Source organism: Daphnia carinata, chromosome 10 (assembly GCF_022539665.2).
Source record: "Daphnia carinata strain CSIRO-1 chromosome 10, CSIRO_AGI_Dcar_HiC_V3, whole genome shotgun sequence".
In the NCBI taxonomy this organism is placed as follows: domain Eukaryota; kingdom Metazoa; phylum Arthropoda; class Branchiopoda; order Diplostraca; family Daphniidae; genus Daphnia; species Daphnia carinata.
The window spans coordinates 5,860,736-5,880,789 of NC_081340.1; the positions used below are offsets into that span (position 1 = coordinate 5,860,736).

Consider the following 20,054-nt stretch of genomic DNA (forward strand, 5'->3'; position numbering starts at 1 on the left):
CAAAATGCCCACGACACGTAAAAACACAGTTTGCAAGGGGACACGACAGCAGTACAAATTTTTTCGGTACGTTAAATCTGTTAAACATCTGTAGCCTTCACGAAAAGTTCGTTGTGATTTTTGTAAATATGCCCCAAGATTTTTGTGTTCACAAATGTTATTCATGCAACATGTATCAGGTAATTGTGTTGTTTACCACTGGTTTTGGGTGTTATCATATCATATACAAGCCAATGATTCCCTAGGTTCATGTAGTTAAGAAAAATAGCAACAAATGGACCTGCAAGATGTGTGGGGAAAAACAGTCAGTCAATAAGGTTTAATAGCACTTATGTTGTATTAATTATCTGTGTGTTGATTCTATTATTTCCTGCGTAGGTTTTTGGACAGGGATCTGCAAAGGACTGTCGGGAACATGTGCAAAGACTTAACTTACTGAAGGGGATGTCAGCTGAACCTGCAGAACGTGAAACTAATGAACAAGGCAACCAAAATAGGAAAAGGAAATTACATTCCCTATGTAAGTCATTTGTGTTAAGACAGACCTACACTTGTTTACTTCAGGTAGTCTTTTCATTTTTTCCTGTTAATTAGCTAATGATGACTGCAGGCATGTACCAGAGACCCGAACATGTAGTGATGTCCCACTAATGAAAGTATCAAAGTGGGAATGCTTCCTCAGCTCTGACTCAGACATTGAATAATGGAGAAGTACATGTAGACTTCCCTTCTGAATGGGCTCACACATATCTCTGATGCAAAAAGTCTGTATTTTCTCACCACCAGTACAATTTTAACAATGAAGATGTAAACCAGTTTAAATTACCGTGTTTTTTACACGTAAAACAACTGGGACTGATGTACACGGAACACTTCCTAATTCTGTGATGACCGCCGTAACAAGATCTCCTGGCATCACATCATATGTCAAGTTAAGAAGCGAAAGCTGCTGCAGTTCTCTCCAATTGGCAACCGAGTGTACCGATGGTTTTCCTTTTACGGCCGCGACGAGGTCGTCTGGATTGCCTATCAAAACGGGATGAAAACTTTACGACCATATGAAAAGATTAACGAGACGTACCTAGCTCGTTGATTACAAATGAATCGGTTTGAACACGATCGCAAAATTTATGCGTTTCGCAACAGACGAGAACAGGAACGTTGTGAGCTTTCGCTACAAGTGCTACTTGAGAGGACCCTACTCGTGACATGACATTACCGTTCGCTAATAAGGCATGGGCTCCCAAGAAGACTTTGTTTACCTAACGAGAAACCAGATAAATTTAACTGCTTCAGGTAAAACAAAAAAATTGTCAGCTGGCTATCGCACATGTACAGTATAATACAATTAACAAACCTCTGGCATTACGTAAGAAGCTCCAGATATCAGCATATAAACTGAAGGAATTTTGTAAGTGACAAGCCGTCGGAGAAATTGAAGTCCTTCGAACCGTGGATTACTATCTAGCACAATAACTCGGAATTTCTTCTCATCTTCTTTGAATGCCTTATATAATATTTGCAACAGCAGGGACGAGTAGCCGTAAGTTAGAATAACATCCCCAGAAGAAATTTTTTTGCTGGCCTCCTCGCATATCGTCTTACCGGCCAATATAACGTTCTCTGTGTGGCCAAAACGGTTTTTAAAAGGTATTCTTGTTAAAATTACAGATTTTCTTGTTACCATAGATATATTTATCGATTTCCTCGTGAAGATCCTTCTTGGCTTGAACGTCGCTTGATTCGGAGGAGATATTAGTTATGTGCCTCTTAAGAAAGCGGATGACATTGCCCATCGATACTGATATAGGCCGACACTGTTTCAAAAAATTGATGCAGGGTTTCAGGCTCACTTCTAGGTCTCGGGAGAGTTCTTTTTGTTCCGGTGTAGAATAATCGGAAATAACCCTTTTGAAGGCCTCCAATAAAGCAACTGCTCTTGCATTACTACCGCAAATTATACCACTCGCATACTGCAAACCGAGTTTGATGACCGCAGGATGAATTTTGCCTATTTTAAAGGATTTTTTTTAGTAAATTGGAACACAAGAATGTTTTATCATCTCACTCTGGTTTATGGACAAGTCTTTAGTAAGAAGTTCTAATGTCCGTTCCTGTTGCTGAAGATGGGAAAACAGCTGAACCTTCCTTTCAGCTGGTGGGAGCTGTGGAACCTGAGAGTTGTAAAGGACATTAAACAGAATACCCTAATTTTTGGTCTCATGTGACACACTTTTTGGCTAACATATCTTTTGACTAGCCGTTTCTCCACACTTGGTCTATCTGCTTGTATCTGATCTGGAATTCGCTTTCCTTGCTGAACTTTAGGAGCCACAGACGGTTTACCATCTGTTACAGTAGCTGCTTTTGCAGCCCTCTGAGCTTCTTGCTTTTGACGTCTTTCAGCCTTGAGCTCGGCTTTGGATTTTGCAGTTTCATCAGCTTTCACAGTACTTGCTAAAATAGTTGATTTAAAATAATCACTCTTAAAAACTTATGATTTTCTAGTATACTGGTTTCTTTGGCATTCTGAATGGGATCTGAAAGTGCTGCCACTGTTCCATGGTCAGTGGTTTTAGCTGGTTGCAATTTTTTGGCAGTTTTCTCTGCTTTTTTGGCCTTTCTCTCAGCCAAGATCTCTTCCTTGGTCTTATCTGGTCCTTCTGATTTAACTTTTTTTCCAGTTTCCATAGTATCTGTGAAGAATAAAATATGTTTCCAATACAAGGCGGGTTTACTTGTTAATAAAAAAGATATACCGAGTATCAAAACTGAGATTTTTAGAGATAAAATATTACAACCATAACAGTTGTACAGCAGACGACGCTTGAAGTATATCGATGTCTACTTGTAGGAGAAGATACACGATGCACCTTTTCTCAGCTTCTACAGTTCAGGATAATTCTGTGCGGTAAGTTTTGCATTTCCTTTTATAAAAAAAATGCGTGTTTAATTTGTTCATGGCTCGATATACCATCAAACAAATCTACCCAAGCAAAGACTAGAGAGTCGCGGAACAGTAAAGTGAACCCGTCCACTGAATTTTACACTACCTAACTTTTATAGAATTTTATTTTTTAATAAAATTTTTGTTATTTTAGTTATTCTGGTTTACTTTTGTCTATCCTGATATAATTCGTATTCTACCCGAATGAGAAATTCTTGAATGCTACGAATAAATATTACATCTGACAACGTCACACAGCTTCTAGAACCTCCATTTTCTTTGGCTGCAGGTTGCGCTGTTCGTGCGTTTGTCGTTAGTTATTGTTGACGCGTGGTTAAATCTTCAGAAATTGATTTTAATTCGGAAGGTAGACATAACTCATAGCTAGATTTTTGTGAAAAGACCTGCTTTTATCTCCGCATTTTTTTCCTAGGGAGTTGAAAACCTTCGAAATGGATGAAGATATCGACGCTTTGTTGGAGGCCGCGTTTGATAAGAAAGGGGTAAGTGAAAGCGTTTTGTGGGTTGTTGCATTTAATGTCAGTTTGTAAATATTTATGTATAAGTAAAACTGGAATAGGTTGGGCAATGTAAAAATTCCTCATTTTGTTCCTCATGTAGAGCCAAGTAAATTCGCGTGCTGCGTTGTTTTCTCTGCAACATCGTGCCCAGGTAGGGTATCTTGCTGAAAACCGGGCATTCTAGCGTCATTGATGACTTGTTGAGAAGGATGCTCTGTTGAAATATCTTCAATACTTCCCTCTCTTTAAGTCCCTCGCAATTCACAAAAATGAAGGTTCCCTTTTTTCTGTCGTCTTAGGACCCAGCCTCTGTTGGAGGAGAGAGCCAACACCCACTGAACTGGAATTGTGGAGGCATATACTTTTTTATTCTTTGAATCTTTCCAGGTCCCCCTTTTCTGCCTTCGCTCTCCAAATTCGAATTGAAGTGCACATCAACTTGAACTTGTGCTATGCGAAGCAATGTTTTAAAACAGCGTTCTTTTATTGGAACTATGGATAGGTTTATGGTTAAAGAAATGTTTTATTGGGGATATCATAAGCGTGGGTCTTGTTTCTCGTTTGAACGATTTGTTGCAGATTGCAAATGGCGTGTGGCAAGTGGTTCTGTTAGGGCAAGGTAAGTTTAGGTAAACTTCGATGGGGACGTCCTGTATACAATCCGCGCTTTCGCCTGCTCGAGTCGTATTCATCATGTGCTAACTGTATCATCAATTTAATCCTTGAATATTTTTTTCTTTTACCCTTCTTTTGTCCTCTCATCCAATTACCATTCCCTTACTTTCCAATTGCGTGGCCTCACTCATCACGTTGTGCTGTGTACCTCCAGGGCGAAGCAGAGGGGAAGGTCAACGGGGAAGCTTCTCATCGTGTGAATGGGTAATAAAAAACAAATTGCCAAAGGAAAATAAATTTTTTTTTTACTAAATTTATTCTATTGTGTATCCAGAAATGACACCAAAGAAAAAAAATACGACAAGGAGCGTGATAAAGACAAGGACCGGGAAAAAGAAAAGGATCGCGATAAGGAAAGAGAAAGAGGAAAGGAGCGCGATAAAGACAAGGATGGAAAAGACAAAGACCGAGATCGCCGTTCAGGACGTAGTGACCGCCACAGAAGCCGAAGTAGAGACCGTAAAGATCGAGATCGCCGCAGAAGTCGGAGTCGAGACCGCCGCCGTTCTCGTAGCCCCCGAGATGCTCGTCGAAGGTCTCGTAGCCCGCATCGAGATGGACGCAAACGATCTCGGAGCCCAAGAGGAGGGAAAGATCGCGAGAGAAATCGTGGTCGTCGTTCTCCAACGCCAATCAAGAAGCAATTAACCGAAATGACCGTTGAAGAGCGTGACGCCCGAACTGTTTTCTGTATGCAGTTATCTCAGCGCATTCGTGCCAGAGATTTAGAAGAATTCTTTTCTGCAGTTGGCAAGGTGTAAATTCATTGCTTTTATCTCCGTTAAGTGCTAACTTATTTTTATTTTGCAGGTTCGAGATGTCAGATTGATTACTTGCAATAAGACGCGAAGATTTAAAGGTCTTTGTTATGTTGAATTTGCTGAGCCGGAGTCAGTCCCCTTAGTAAGTCGGAAGAACAGTTCAAAACCGAGAAAGAAAAATCAATTCCTAAGTCTAATTCAAATATTTCTTGTTCTGTATAGGCGATAGCATTGACGGGTCAAAGGCTGTGCGGTGTCCCGATTGTCGTTCAACCCACGCAAGCAGAGAAGAATCGCCTAGCAGGAAGTAACATGCCTGCTATGAGTTCGTTCAACAAAGGCCCCAATGGCCCAATGCGCTTGTATGTCGGTTCTCTTCACTTCAACATTACCGAAGATATGTTGCGTAGCATTTTTGAACCTTTCGGAAAGATCGAGCACATGCAGCTCATGATTGACACGGAGACTGGTCGCTCTAAAGGATATGGATTCATAACGGTACGTGTGTTAGATTGAGCATTTCGATGGGATTTGCATAATAACTCGTTGGCTTCTTTTTTCTCCCATTAGTTCCGAAATGCCGAAGATGCGAAAAAAGCGATGGAGCAGCTAAATGGATTTGAATTAGCTGGCCGGCCCATGAAAATTAACCACGTGACTGAGCACTTTACTGGCAATCATACGTACCTGGATAGTGATGAAATGGATCGCGCCGGAATTGATCTGGGTGCTACTGGTCGACTCCAGCTGATGGCTAAATTAGCTCAAGGCACTGGACTGGAAATCCCAGCAGCTGCCCAATCAGCCCTAAATCTTCAGGCTTCCATCCAAGCAGCTCAACAACAAGCATTGCCTGTTGCCGCCGTTGCACCGCCTATTGCCACCCAGTGTTTCATGCTTTCCAACATGTTTGATTCAAGTTCTGAGACACATCCATTATGGCATCAGGTAAGATGTGAAGACAAAGATGTAAAAAAGAGTTTTGAGAAATAATAACTTTTCCCTTTAGGAAATTTGTGACGATGTCATGGACGAATGCAACAAACACGGTGGTGTACTACACATCTACGTTGACAAGGCGTCACCTCAGGGTAATGTGTACGTCAAGTGTCCGTCAGTGACGGTGGCTGTCAATGCCGTCAACGCTTTGCATGGGCGGTGGTTTGCTGGTCGTATCATTACAGCAGCCTACGTCCCTTTAATTAATTATCATTCTTTGTTCCCTGACTCCATAACGGCCACGACACCATTGAGAAAGTGAAGTGCTTTAAAGCTTCGTGACCCACCGTCAATCGTCTCCCTTGCCCCATCAACAGTTATTGCGCTTGTGTACAGACCCATCCATTTCCATTTTGACCCATTGAGCACTCGTACCTCACTTGTGTCGCAGAGGAAATCATTATTGCCTCAACTATTTTCAGATTGAAACCATCGCCTGGGTTAGAGGGGAACATATATTTACTGGGTTTCTCAAATGGATATAAACAGAATTGTAATGTCCCATGATATGTCATTCATTAATACACCGACATTTTTCTCTTTGATTCCTTTTTTCCCGCGTTTTTTCCATGCCTTACTTTTGATGAGGCTGATTATGCCACATTGCCAAAAACGATTAGTTTTTTAGTTTTAATTAACAAAGTTTATGTGTGAAATGCAAAAGACAGACGTGGTTAAACGAAAAATGTAAATTATGAATATATTTTCCAATTTTTAAAGATAATTTTTTAAGATAAAAAGAAAAATTTAAGAATTTTGAAACATGTGCAACACCGGCTTCTGCAATCGATACTCTAATGGCATTCATTTTCAAGTACGTTCTCATCGGGTGATGGTTGTGCCTAGCGACTCAGGATTGCTTATCCATTTCCAACTTACTAATGTTTCCATGCACGATGACATCATGTTAAACTAGTGTCAGAGAAAAGAGAAATTTATTCTTTAACAGTGATGTATCACATCTGTTGGTTTTGTAAAACAATGGCAGCAAAAAGGTTTTGGGCAATGTGCCAATCGAACACGTGCTTGGCTCGGTATATGAAACTAGTGAAAGAAACAATGTTTTGCCGAACCAGAAGATACCTTCACTGTATAGTGTGTTAAGTTATCGGCTTTGTGTAACATTTTCCGGAGTGAATAGTGGGGAAAATTTTGCTGCATCTGGAACATTTTTCTCGTCGGTGGTGCTTTTGCTCTAACCGAGCTTATCCTGCAACGTGGTCTGGTCGCCTTTCGCCATCGATCCAGCCAAATCAGGTAAGAACGTTAGCAACTTCACTTGCTTAAGCGTCCCAATTATTTAGCTATAATTAATGAAACAATGAGCGTAATGTTAGCTCCTTGATGTATATATATACTGTGTTTCAACCAAATTGACCCTTTCCGCTCACCCCGTAGCCTTTATCGATCACATTTAATATTCATGCAATGATGTATGCCAACAAGGTTGAGGCGAGGAGAACAGAGACCGTCAACACGAGGAAAGTAGAGCTATTTTGAGAAGCGAAAGGGGTGCATGAGTTTAGATTTTAAGCCATCAAACTTCAATGGCGAATACAGCGGGTAGAGCTGCCGAAAACTAGAGTGGGGGGGAGGGGGTCGTAGGAATTGCTATGGCCTTTGATTCTTGCAACTTAGCAGAGATCAAAGACCATAATCACACATGCCATATGTTCTTTGACCAGTAAGGTATGTTGCATCACGCATCAAGAGCACCGAGGTTAGACATGCTGTACTCGATCGTGTGGTGCCATACATCATACCGTAATGCACGTCCATGTTTAGACCATCCGTAAACATGAGAAAAGTATGTATAGAGAACCACTTTGTGATGGGCTTCGTTTACGTCCATGTTTTTCTTGTTTTTTTTTTTGCCCCTTACATTTTTGTTTTTCCCCTTCGGGCTATGTCGGGGGATTGGTATGCCTTTGCGACCACAATTGAATATTTCCTCGAAGAGTAGGGGAAAACAAAAAATTCGAAAACCCATTTGAAATTGTTGCTGAGAGATTCTTATAAGAAGAAATTGCTCTCCGTCTTACTCTCCGAACTAAATATCGACGACGGGTGTGTTTACTCGTCCGTCCTTGTTCGTTATTGACACAAAGACTATATTGATATTGAAGAAATCCGCCCATACTCCACTCCGACAAAGCCCTTTGCTCCGCCAATTGAAAATAAGCTACACCGCTCGTTCTCAAGTCTTTGGAGGGGATGATGTTGTATCTTCTTTCTCGATTCTATTGCTCTAAGATTTTATTTCGTCCCCATAGCAGCTGAAAGTGGGGTTTCGTGATCAACTAGTGTGTCTGTGGGAAACTTGTCTTGAGTAAACAAATATTGTCGGAAGCATCAAATCCTGGAAATCTTTGCCGAGGTCGTATGGGATCCCGAGAAGGCCCCACTTGGGTCAATCTACTCCATTCGAGTGGAGTATAAAGTGAAGTTTTCTTTCTTTTTTCTTTCGCCCTACTCCTCCAAGTCTAATGAAAAAATGCGCTGGAAACTGACTATGCGGTGAGGTGGTTCGATGATGTTTGTCACTTGTTGTCATGTGGATTTGATTGGAAAAAAGCGGAGTCGTCTTATCATCTGACCCAATTAGCGTCGAAAGTGGAAACGTTTGTTTTCGACAGCTCGCCAACTCGTCACGTTGGAATAGAAATCCTCCCCCCCCCCCCTTTTTTTTATTTCTTGTTTTTTTTTTTTGCGTGTGTGGAGGGTGTCTAAAATGTCGACATTCACTTGACGAGAAGAGGCTTGTGACAGGCAAGGAACCAACACAACTTGAGTTTCTTGTTTTTTCCTTTCCGCACGCCCCCTTTCTTTTGGAAGGCCTTAAAGGTGACAGAAGAGGAGGAAACGAACGCGCTGTTATTGCTTTTGGCTCTTTTGACTTGGCTCTTAGCTGTTCGCTTCATCGCACGTGAATGCGCTCAACTATTTAACGTGGGGCGGCACTAACGTCAAACTGATGGCAAATAATAGTTGGATTCAATATACTTTTTGCGTGTCTCATTTTTGTAGTTGCGTACCTTTTTTTTAATGTTCTGTTTTCTCACACGTCATTAAAATTTTTTTGAAGGTTTTGAGATGTTTCTTTTAATTTATTGGCTCTGTTTTTATTAGTAAAAAAGGGGGGAAACTCGTACGCTGTTGAACTCGTTTTTGCCTTTGATACCGTTTCTACTTTTGATCTTTTGGCTGCCATTATTTATTCATGGCAGGCTGAAGAGATGATTAAAAGAAAACCTGAATTCATTTTGATTCTGTTTGAAGGGTTCAAACCTGATGAAACTCTACTCTGCGTGTGTGTGTGTGTGTGTGTCCGTTACAAGTAAGATTGGAGCGAATCAATACTATGGCCCGTCGCGAGACGTTGGATAGAAACGGAGTTGGAAAGTAAGTGAATATCAGCTTGTGCTAGCTGAGGAATAAAAAGGGAGCGGGAAGTAGGATGTAAGTGCTGACAAACTGAGCGATAAAGGCGGCTGCATAATAATGAGGGAAGGCGGAACAACGTTGAAAGATTTTTAAATGATCAAACGGTGCGTCTATTATGTACTGTAAATCAACGTAATGGCATTCCTCTTTTGCGCTTGATTCAATTTCTACTCGCCTTTTCGAACTGGCCCACCATTTTAAATTTGATCTTCCTTTTTTTTTTGTTGTGTTGCTCATTGATCTGTTTCGTTTTGATGACCGTAGAATCCGCCAGAGAAAACCAAAATGAAAGGAAAAATTTGAGTTCAAACTTTTGCAATTTCAATTTTTTTTTTTTTTTTTTGCTAATTTTTTTTCCGTCTTCCTCATTTGCATTTCATTTGACAATTCCACACGTTTTCCCAAGATATCATATAGAAACAACGAAACGAACATTATTCAGTTGGGCCAGTGATTGATGATGGATATTATGATGATGACAAACGGTGCCATCTACACCCAATTCCTGGGGGGGGGGGAGGGGGGAGGGATTGTACATCTTACACTTTAATATAGCCTATAGCCAAAAGGGATGGTGTGAGAAGGGGGTGGGTGGGTTCATAATGATAGAGAAGATTCCCGGAACAGAACGAATATGGAAGGAATTGGAAATCCGATTGAGGTTGGATGCGCCGGAAAAGATTGAGGAAGTAGAAGGGTAGGAATCAGGGTGATGAAGGAGTATGCGACGACTATGGTAATATAGCCAACTAACTATCGGATCACGCGAAATATATTGAGAGATTGTGGGGAGGGAAAAGGGTGGACATGCATATGCATACATCCATCACATTGAAAGAATATTCCGGCTATATGGATATACTCTATGGTATACTGCATAATAATATTATTGTATCATATTATATTGATGACAGTATACGTTCAAGACAGAAACAAATGGGAGCTCTAATTTCATTGGGATCTTTTTTTTTTCTTGCGTTTTTCATGGTGAATGGCGAAAGCGGGTGGGTCTTACAATGTATGCGAATGATATTTTCTAACATGTTGATGTCCATCTTGTTTTTTGTTATAGCCTTTTTATTCTTTTTTTTTCTTTGGAAAGGGCGTTGAAATTAAAAATTTCTAAGTATAGCATAGCAGGCTGCAGGGAAAAATGGGATCGAACATTTTATGTTTGTTTTCCAGCTTTTTGATGCGAACGCTATGACACGAAAATCCCCTCCAAATCCACGTTTTCTTTTTTTTTTTTTTTTTTTTTTTTTTTTGTATAAATAAGGAATTGCTGTATATACGTAATGTACATGTAGTATATAGCCCCATCGTTTTTTTTTCCGAAAGCAGAATATACTATATGATTTATAGCTGAGTTACACACACGATATCGACTACGAGAGTCGAGTTTGGAAGCATGTTTACACCTTACGTCTTTTTTTTTACGAAGGTGATGGGAACACTAGGATCATCATTTTTAACAAATTACAACAATTTGCGACTTGCAGCGTGAATAGAATTTTGCTATGAATAGTTTTATAAAAAATTAGCGGGGTGACACTGATAATTGGAATAGTTTCTTTCAAATTTCTAAGTCATGTGAAGATCGCCCCGCAAGATGCGCATAAATGTCTTTTTGAACTGCTGATTGGCCAGCGCGTAGCAGAAGGGGTTCATCGGGCTATTGGCGTAGCACAGGAAATAGGAGAACATGTAAAGATGGCTATTGGTGCACGGAGGTTTGGCACAAAAGCCCTCAACTAGCGCCAATATGTGATACGGTGTCCAACAGGCGACGAACGCCCCCAAAATAAACGAAATCGTCCGCAACGCTTTGCGCGCCCGGTTCTCTGATTTCGATTTCTGACGCTCTTCGCCCGCCGCCTTTTTCCGCCGTCCTTTTATTCGCTTGCCGATGGAACGCACCAGATCGGCCTTTGTAGCCGTTGGGGTCTTGACGGTAGCATCCGCCGTCGACACGGTCGATGTCATCGTCTCTGTTGTTGTCGCCACGGAATCTTTAACGATGCCGTCCAATAATTGTTGTTTCTGTTGTTGTTGTTGTTGCGCTGGAGGTTTGCCATTTGTTTTCAACGGCGCACCTCCACTCGTTCCGCTACTTGAACCGGACGAATTCTCATCGTTTGCTCCGTTTGCGCCTGGCGTCGGTGCGAATGTAACGCTAGGGGCTGGCGCAGGTTTTGGCGGTGGCTGAGCCAGGGGTAAACCCAACGAGTCGGTTGAATTAGCGATGGATTCGTTAGCCACTGTCAGTCCCGAACTGTGATCGTGACTCGATTCAATTTTTGGAGAGGCCACCACGACGGAGCTTTCGTCCATGTAACAAAGATCGGCCGTGTCCATCGTTTCAACGGCGTCGCCTCCCGACTGGCCAGCGATAGGTGGCGGTATAGTTTCTATCGGCGGGAATAAATCAACGTTCGATTCCATTTCAATTTCGACATTTTCGTGCGACTGTTGGGGCGGTGGTGGTAAAACGAGATCCGTCGGCGAACTGGATCTGACGGCGTCTGTTTGGCCCGTCGTTTTGTTGTTGATGGGTTTGGCCAGGCTGGATGGCGATACTTCCGGAATGCGAGGAAGGGCTTCGGTGGTCGGCGTTTTGACTCGACTGGATGGCGGTGGAGGATCGAGTCGCGGAATGGCGACAGTCGAAGCGATGGTAGCCGTTCCGGCAGCCATTACAGTAGGCGATGGCCGACTTTTGGCCACTGGAACTTGCGACGACTGTTCCTCGTCGGAATCGAAGGCCGGCGAAGAAGATCGTTCCATCTCCGTCACTTGTTTTCCGATTTTATTGACCTGCTTGGTCGTGAAACTTGTCGTCTCCGTTTTAGTTCCAGACCTCCTGCTTTGTTGATTTTTGTTGTTTGATCCAGCAGACGCACCGTTCATTGCGTCCTTTGCATTATTCGCCGAACCCGTAGGGACGATGTTGGCTCTCGATTGAGCCGGAAGCGCCGGATTGTTGTTTGACATTGCCGTGGTTACCGTCGATGGGTTAGCAGCAGAAGCCGGGACCGTTGATTTTGCGTTATTTGTCGTATTGGCTGGCGGAATTTTTGTCATAGTGGAAGTTGAAGCCGATGGAGCGATAGTGACCGACTTAGTTCCAGCAGTTTGTCCGGCTGGTTTGGCCGTTCCAGTAGTGGCGGCAGCCATTCCCGCCATGCCGCCAACAGATAGCGCCACCATGGACTGCATCTTCTTGTGTTTGGCTTCTGATTTCTTCTGCATGTCGTAGGCCGTCTTGTAGATGCCTCCGTAGAGGATGAAGAGGACGACAAGAGTTGTCCAGTAGTAGCCGATGATGAGGGCCGTGTTGAAGACGGGATCCTTGAGGAACTGGACGGTGCACTCGCCCGGCCCAAGATCCCTGAATCCGATGAAGTGCTCCCATCCGAAGATGGAGATGAAGAAGAGCAGGGCCGGTATGATCCACGTGATGGCCACCATCCAGAGGAGCTTTGTCTTTGTGCGCCAACTGCGGTACTGGGCCGCTATTTTCACCGAACAGAACCGGTCGATGGTGATGAGGAGGACGGTGTACTGCGAGACGAGGCAGACGGTGTAGTCGACGGAGAGCCAGAGGTCGCAGAGGATCGGGCCGAGGTCCCAGTAGCCCATGATGACGTAGACGGTGTAGAACGGCATGGAGACGGTCCCGATGAGGACGTCGGTGGCCGCCAAGGAGGCGATAAAGTAATTGCTCGGCTGGCGGATCGTCCGCTCGACGATGAACGCCAAGAGGACGAGGATGTTGCCGCCAACGGTCAGGACGATGCAAATGCCGAGGCAGATGATGATGCAGATGCTCTGCCACATTTCGAACGGCATCGGGGGTACCGCTGCCGTTATATCGATTGCCTCCGATGAGCCGTTGCGACATCCTACCGGCGTCATCCATTGAGGGGTGGTGCCGTTCAGTCCCGAAGCCCAGTCCAAGTGATTGCCGGGCACTGTGAAATTATCGCCGCAAAGGGGCAGCGTTAGATTGTCGTCCGCGTGGAATGTGCTGTTGTATTGTGATATGCTCTTGTTGTAAAGGTCGTAAAGCGTTTCGCTCCAATCGGGTCCGCCGGACGTCCGGCCTCGTCCATCCTCCGGTGGGTCTTTTCCAATACTAGCCGGTTGTTGATGTGACGTGCCGTTGATACCAAACAGCTCGTTGCATTCGCTCTGATCTTCGGCCAGTAGTACGCCCTCCTTGCATTGACGCTCCTTGATCCGCCTCTGTTTCCTATTATCGTTTCCCCGATCAAGAGGAAATTAAAAAAAAAAAAAAGAATCATTTAGATGTCGTTGTTGTCACGAACGTGACGATTTCATTTCACTTTCTTTTTTTGCGATTAAAATATTGCAGTTTCTCATTTTCGATTATTCGTATTTCTGAGGAAAAGAAAAGAATTGGCAGTAACTAGGTCGGGTTGCTAGTAAATATGAAGCAGTTTATATTCGAGTGATGAGAAATGAGAAAAAAAAAAAAGAGATTTGAAAATTTTTGCATGTCCTCGTCGACTGGGTTGGTTGTTGAAACTAGTAGAAGGCAATCGAGTTGAAAAGAATAAAAACGAGGCTTCAAGGTTAAACGCATCCTACGTTCCACTTGTGTGGCCTGTTTTGTCGCAGCTAGAAGAAGATTCACGTCCGTCGGGACATCAGGTGCCGTTTCTTTTCCCTCCCTTTTTATTATTTCCGCGTTTGTCACGAGAGGTAAAAAAAAAAAAAAAATTTCTCCTTGTTACGCCCTCGGCAACAGACGCTTGATGTGGCATGTTCAATACTACTCTCGTTTCCACCTCGTTTGTTTTTATTTTTTTGAATCGACTTACTATCCGTTTCTCCCCCCCCCCTTTTTTTTTTATTTCTGAATTTTTCGGAAGCTTTTCCGCATTTGCGCTCTTTGCTTCAAGTTTGGTATTTGAATAACAAAAAATGGCTGCGTAATGAACAAAGGACATCATTCGTTCCCCAGCCACTCTTCGCGAAACTCGTTCATCAAATTACATTCACGTTAGGATGGATAGGTTTTTTGTTGTATACGATCCAGCGCTGCTATGCGCCTTTGTCCATGCGAAGGACTATGCTGTTTGTTTTTTTCATTATTTCCAGGTAGTCTGCCTTGCGTTGAAACGTTGCAAATTGAGATCATCATAATCCTTGCGTTGTCCCGCGGGATAGAACGCTACTCTTGGATTTAATTGCACCTAGTTCGAAGGGGGGTCATCTCGAGCGGAAACCCTTTCACCGGCTGGGGGGTTATTCGATTGTCTGTCGTTGGCCTTTCGTGTTCTTGCCAGTTTGAACGTTTCGCAGCACAAAGTCATCGTTGAGGTCTTTGAATGTCGCAAAGTGTCGCACTAGACAGCGGGAGCGAATCAATACGAGCGTGCGCACTTGTTCGTCCTGTTACGTTGTTGTTAACACTATTATTCAACTTTAGATTGGTTTTTTTTTCTTGCGTTTTTAAGTGTTTCAATTTTAAATGGTTTTATTTTTTATGGTCAGGAAGAAAAAAACAAACAAATTGTTGGCTTCTTTATGCCGTTTTGTTAAACTCCCGCGTTCGGGCGTGTGAACTCAGTCACGCAGAACTTTTGAGACCGGTGTGTGACTGTCGGTTTTTTTTTTGTAAGTGGGGGGAGGGGGTTAGGATGCACACTGCCATGCACATTATTTACGAATGTGCGTGTGATGGTATCGATCGAAACACGTCATTCACATCAAACGAATGTTTGTTTTTCTGTCTATTTTCGGCTATTTGCACGTGAATTATTAGAGACGTTGGACACTTATTGATAGCCTTAGTTTGAACTTTGATTCATTTTCTTTTTGCTCCCTTATTTCATTCATGGGGTCCGCTATCATCAGACGTATCGAAAATTGGAAGTTGTTCAATGAGTGACGTTGAAAAGGTTCACAAAAATGTCATCAGTCACAAAAGTTTTTGTCTTTTTCCTTCTTTTTGGGTTATATCGGTATAGAGAATCCCCTCCTCCTTTTTTTTTTTTTGTATGAACAGAGTTTCATTTATAGGAAAAGGCCGGAATGAATGCAACATATAAGATATAACGTCTATCTCTTATGTGCTGAGGACTTTCACTATTCGAATGGTGCGCCAGACACAATGGACGTGCAACGGAAGCTCTTTTTTTCTTCCTCTTTTCCCTGCAGATTCGATGTAGTTTTCATTCCCATTTCGCTTCCGTTTTTTTTTATGTTTTAAGAACTACGAAAGAAAGAAAGGTCCTCTCTCTCTTTACTTGTCCTTTTTTTCCCCTGGAAACATATACTGCCGACTTGGAATAATTGAAAAATAATTGGATTTGTAGTGTTGTTCAGAATCAAATAGAATAGGCCGGCTGTTTAACTTGAATTCGAAGGTAAATTGAATCCAAGAAATTTGTTCTTGAGTGTTTTTTGGGAGGGGTTCTATTATACTATATTACTATTTCAAAAATAAAAATATAACACAACTGGGCATCGTCAAACTGAAATTCGGAGCGGTAATAGTTGGCCCGATGATGAAAGCATTTTATGTGACGTCTAGGAGGAGAAAGAGTTAACCCCCCCCCCCCCCATTGGGCGAGAAATTTTCAATCAATATGGACCCCATAAAAAAGGGTGTCTTTGATTAGCCATTCGTTGCACAGTAGGTTTTCTTTTTTTTAAACGTGAGTTAATATGTCGTCATCCGCCCGTGGGTCCGCTTTAGGAACCAGTTTAGTCTAGGGGAAGATTTAGGCATTAACTTGGCGACAGTTTTCGGGTTCTTTGGCCTTTCCCTTCTACGCAAAACATCGATCGTAAACGAAAAGGGTGGAAAATCGCTGGATGATGTCGATAGCCGACTGATTGAAAAAAGGGCATCGCTATTCGCTATCGGGTAAAATGCCAAAACTTAACGGCGCGTGTATTTATTACGCTAGCGCTTTTCTCTGATGATTTAATAATAATGAGCGATTTTTTAAAAAACCAAGTATTGGAAATAAAATATTGCTTTTCAAGTTGACAGCAATAACAATCTTAAAAAAAAAGAAAGAAAAAAAAAGAAAAGTCAGGAAGCAAATAAAGAGAGGCAAGCAATATTCGGGCCGTCAACGATTTTGCTCCATGTTTGATGTAAGCAACCGGTCCAAGTTCAATATACGCTCAAGTGGTTTGGGTGGTAGGAAAGGAAGAAAAAAAAAAGAAAGTAATAGATTGTAGTCGCTGTCGCTTCCTTTTCCCGAGTCCTTAAAAACTTTTCTTGTCGCCAAAGAAGGTCTCAACTTTGCCGTATCACTTTGACGCCTCATATAAATATATCAATGTTTAAAAAAAAAAAGAAAAAAAGAGACTCGACGTCTCATCCGGGCGTATTCCAGGTCCCAGTAGAGATGCCCCCATCATGAACTGTGCGCACGTTATCCCCACTAAGGTCCCGCCATGTCATCGACAACATAACAGGAAAATTAAATATGCCCGGCACAAAGTTCTTCTTCTTTTTTTCTTGTCAGGGTACGATAAATAAATGACGAATTTCTTGATATAGCTCGGCTGGGCTTGTTTGTCTGTCCAGCAGCAAAGTTACTGCAAGTTGCCTCGGAGATCCTATATATGTCCGTTTGGCTTTCAAAGTTGGTCTCTCCCATTTTTTTTTTTTTTTTTTTTTTTTTTCCTCGTCTTTTCAAATATTAGGCAAATGTAGTCAGACAGGCGGTAATAAGTTTCAAAAACGGCTGTTTAATGGAATTCTTTGATTCCGCTTGACTTCATGTCGCCTAGATAAAATTGTGATAACCAGGTGAAATATTCTGCCCGTCCAATTTATTACATATGTGTCACAAACAAACTGGGATGACATCTTTTGTGATGTTATGTATTGATTTTATGCAAGACGCATTCTAATCATAACGCATAGTTTCTTTTAACGTCACCTTGTTTGTTTTGTTTGTTTGTTTTTTACGTGCATGCGGAACATTTATTGACTGTAAAAATAAAGTGAAAGAAATTCCGTACACGAGTGAGTCTTCAAGTGTAACGTGGGTGGCGGAGGCGAAAAAAAGAAAGAAAGAAAAAGACTGGCGGCAAAGTTAACAGCCAGAAAGAAAAATCGAGAGATGCCAAACGACTGTTATAGTCAAGTCGTTTCTGGAGATGAAAGGCAATCGATGTGAACGGGGCATTTCTTTATACACATTCCCCTTTTCGGTCTGTGTTTGAAAAATAATAATAATGCTATTGAAAGGGGGTGGGGGGCTGGAACTGCGTAAAAAAACAGTGACATTCTATACACAAGACACATTTTCTAGCGCTAACAACGTCGTTGGCAGCTTTCCCCCCGTGAAACAAACAGCAATCAAAGACTCTCTCTCTCGTTCTTACTCTTTACTGGACTGGTGTGTAGGAGAAAAGGGGGGGAGGGGGTGCGCTTGGCATTCAACACAACAGGGAACGTAGTAATTGCAAACACAAAAGCCGGGCACATTGCACAATTACAATGTACTATATAAGGAAGCAATTATTGTAGACGGACAGCGGGGGGGGGGGACGACTGCTGCGCTAGGGTGATACTTAGATTGTCGAAAAGAGCATTAAGTATGTGTGCGGATGTGTACGTTGATGGTGAAACACGTTCGATAAAAAATTTGAACGCACACAGATCTCGTCCGTTTCCTTGAGGTGGGAGTTTAAAAAAAAAAAAAGGGAAAAAATAAGACGCAACAAATGCGGGGATAGCCGCAGCGCAAGTTGCCTTTAGCTTTTACGAGTTGATTAGATCAGCGACGACGACTCTACGATGTCAAATACCTCTGTCGGCTGCGTATGGAACGATGGCGGCGCGTTTTAGCACATCACTACAGTCGACTATGTAACCATGAAAAGACTCTTGTGTTTTACATCTAGTTAGCGACGGTGATTATCGTTGCTCCGAAGTATCCAAGACCGATACCCTTTCTTCCACGAACGAACGTTAGACGTTGTCCTTGATGTCGTTTACGTTCGTGAAGCTTTAAAGAAATCCTATCGGCTGATTATTCCGGTCCGCCCCTACCTTTTGTGCCCTCCCCTTGTGTCTTTTGTCATAGTTTGCGGATACAACGCACACAGGAACCGAGTTCTATATTTAAAAACAAAGTAAAAAAAAAAAAAAATGGGAGGGTAATTTTTCGGAACTGCCTTTCGATCTCTGCGTATGTCTATAACCTTTACCTACGGTATGAATGTACTGCGCTGCTTGTCTATGCACGCATATTGATCGCTTGTTAAAACCCCTCCTGACGGAATTGGTTTACATATAGTCTCTCCCTCTCTTTGCTCCGCCGTTCCCAACCAAAAAAAAAAAAAAAAAAAAAATTCCAGCCCGATGTTTGAGTTCCGCACTCTACTCACCTGGTCCCTCCCGTTTGTTATATTATCCTTTATAATATTAGATTGCTTTAAAGATCCAGCCACAATTCACTTCAGCTTTTTGTTTTTTTTTTCGTAACAGATTGAACTGGCTGATCTCGCTGGCGATGTGAGCAAGTCATGCGACGGTGTCACTACATTGTCAAAAGGTAAGGAATCCCAAATAATTTTGACAAATGCATTGCATATTTGATTTTTGGAGGGTTAGAAAAAAAAAGGGGAGAAAACGCATTTTGTTTGAAATGAAGCGAATGGTTTCCTAGTAGTCGTTTCAGTAGCTATTCGTTGCTCCTTTTTTGTGTGTGCGGTGCGCAACTAGCGCATAAAGAGCGAGCGGAATTGCGTAGTACGTGTTGATTGCCAATATTTGGGAAGTGGGTAAAAAAAAAAAAAAAAAAAAAAAAAAGGAGAATATGCTAATCGAATGATTCAATAACGCAATGAAAGAACACAGGGTTGTTTACGGCTATTTTGGCTGTAACACACGCACATCACAGCCGGCCGTTATCTTTAGATAAACAGTGTGTCTGTTGTAAACGCTCTGACAACCGACCCGATTGAATGTCACGGCACGTTTTCATGACGGTAACACATCGGTGGCTACCTGCCCAACCACCCACCCATTCCCGTCTTTATGTATAAGGATAATAAAGCAAAAAAAAAAAAAAAAAAAAAAAAAAGGATGTCACACTGGTCCGTTATAGTCGCCATTTTTGTTTAACATCGAGATGAAAAATGATGGGAATGTCTTACTCTCGCAAATGACGGATCGGGTTGTTGGTGTTGGATGGGCGATTGCCAATGCCCGATGATGACATGAGAGCTGACAGTGATGATGAGCTTCTTATCCACTCCATGACGATTGTTTGGAACACAATCAATAAAAAAAAACGAAATCACATTTGAAAAAATCTGGCTTTATCTTCCTTTTTTTTTTTTTCTTTAGATATTTTGATTCTTGTTGTTTTTCTTCGAACCCACCATATAACCGAAACAGAGAAGAGTCAGCAATGAAAGTTAGTTTAGGGAGGGCTAGACTCGGGAAGAGAACCGAGCCAAGCCGTGTAAGAAAATAGGTTTTGAACGGCCCGGCTCAAGTTGGAGACTGATGAACAACTGAGCGCTACCCTTAGACCAGATCGTTTAAAAGCTACGCTTGGAAAGGTACGGAAGAGGTTGGGCCAACCCTCCCGCACGGGCATACCCACTGCACGTACACAACGAAAAATGGACAACGTGAAACAGAACGACATTGGGTGAGCAAAAGACTTGAGAAAAAGAGACTTGGCAGAGAAAAAAAAA

At 42.3% G+C, this 20,054-nt stretch overlaps 4 protein-coding genes across 4 annotated transcripts; 2 read left to right on the forward strand and 2 right to left on the reverse strand.

The window, feature by feature from the left end:
• Positions 1 to 21: 21 nt before the first annotated feature.
• LOC130701253 (MRN complex-interacting protein-like) lies at positions 22 to 774 on the forward strand. Its single transcript, XM_057523215.2, has 4 exons — positions 22 to 179; positions 246 to 317; positions 379 to 520; positions 595 to 774. The coding sequence occupies exons 1-4, from the start codon at positions 129 to 131 to the stop codon at positions 702 to 704; spliced, it is 375 nt and encodes a 124-aa protein (XP_057379198.1). The 5' UTR covers positions 22 to 128; the 3' UTR covers positions 705 to 774.
• LOC130701248 (translation initiation factor eIF-2B subunit delta-like) lies at positions 752 to 2,860 on the reverse strand. The gene is made up of 8 exons (XM_057523210.1): positions 2,760 to 2,860; positions 2,514 to 2,696; positions 2,234 to 2,457; positions 2,069 to 2,174; positions 1,685 to 2,011; positions 1,358 to 1,623; positions 1,082 to 1,262; positions 752 to 1,026 (listed from the first exon to the last, which is right to left on the reverse strand). The coding sequence occupies exons 2-8, from the start codon at positions 2,689 to 2,691 to the stop codon at positions 818 to 820; spliced, it is 1,491 nt and encodes a 496-aa protein (XP_057379193.1). The 5' UTR covers positions 2,692 to 2,696; positions 2,760 to 2,860; the 3' UTR covers positions 752 to 817.
• Positions 2,861 to 3,183: 323 nt separating this feature from the next.
• Positions 3,184 to 6,448, forward strand: LOC130701260 (RNA-binding protein 39-like). The gene is made up of 8 exons (XM_059497347.1): positions 3,184 to 3,314; positions 3,381 to 3,450; positions 4,298 to 4,347; positions 4,418 to 4,898; positions 4,954 to 5,046; positions 5,127 to 5,402; positions 5,475 to 5,852; positions 5,914 to 6,448. The coding sequence occupies exons 2-8, from the start codon at positions 3,400 to 3,402 to the stop codon at positions 6,163 to 6,165; spliced, it is 1,581 nt and encodes a 526-aa protein (XP_059353330.1). The 5' UTR covers positions 3,184 to 3,314; positions 3,381 to 3,399; the 3' UTR covers positions 6,166 to 6,448.
• Positions 6,449 to 9,703: 3,255 nt separating this feature from the next.
• Positions 9,704 to 19,615, reverse strand: LOC130701244 (muscarinic acetylcholine receptor gar-2-like). Its single transcript, XM_057523203.1, has 2 exons — positions 19,506 to 19,615; positions 9,704 to 13,599 (listed from the first exon to the last, which is right to left on the reverse strand). The coding sequence occupies exons 1-2, from the start codon at positions 19,607 to 19,609 to the stop codon at positions 10,929 to 10,931; spliced, it is 2,775 nt and encodes a 924-aa protein (XP_057379186.1). The 5' UTR covers positions 19,610 to 19,615; the 3' UTR covers positions 9,704 to 10,928.
• Between the last annotated feature and the right edge of the window lie 439 nt (positions 19,616 to 20,054).

Coding starts and splice junctions, on each gene's coding strand:
- LOC130701260 (XM_059497347.1), top strand. CDS start 3,400: ATGGATGAAGATATCGACGCTTTGTTGGAGGCCGCGTTTGATAAGAAA. Junction 5,047..5,126: donor AGCCGGAGTCAGTCCCCTTA/GTAAGTCGGAAG, acceptor TGTTCTGTATAG/GCGATAGCATTGACGGGTCA. Junction 5,403..5,474: donor AAGGATATGGATTCATAACG/GTACGTGTGTTA, acceptor TTCTCCCATTAG/TTCCGAAATGCCGAAGATGC.
- LOC130701248 (XM_057523210.1), bottom strand. CDS start 2,691: ATGGAAACTGGAAAAAAAGTTAAATCAGAAGGACCAGATAAGACCAAG. Junction 1,624..1,684: donor AATCGATAAATATATCTATG/GTAACAAGAAAA, acceptor TTGGCCACACAG/AGAACGTTATATTGGCCGGT. Junction 1,263..1,357: donor CTTCTTACGTAATGCCAGAG/GTTTGTTAATTG, acceptor GTTTCTCGTTAG/GTAAACAAAGTCTTCTTGGG.
- LOC130701253 (XM_057523215.2), top strand. CDS start 129: ATGCCCCAAGATTTTTGTGTTCACAAATGTTATTCATGCAACATGTAT. Junction 318..378: donor AAAAACAGTCAGTCAATAAG/GTTTAATAGCAC, acceptor TTTCCTGCGTAG/GTTTTTGGACAGGGATCTGC. Junction 521..594: donor AAGGAAATTACATTCCCTAT/GTAAGTCATTTG, acceptor CCTGTTAATTAG/CTAATGATGACTGCAGGCAT.
- LOC130701244 (XM_057523203.1), bottom strand. CDS start 19,609: ATGGAGTGGATAAGAAGCTCATCATCACTGTCAGCTCTCATGTCATCA. Junction 13,600..19,505: donor CCGATCCGTCATTTGCGAGA/GTAAGACATTCC, acceptor AAACGATAATAG/GAAACAGAGGCGGATCAAGG.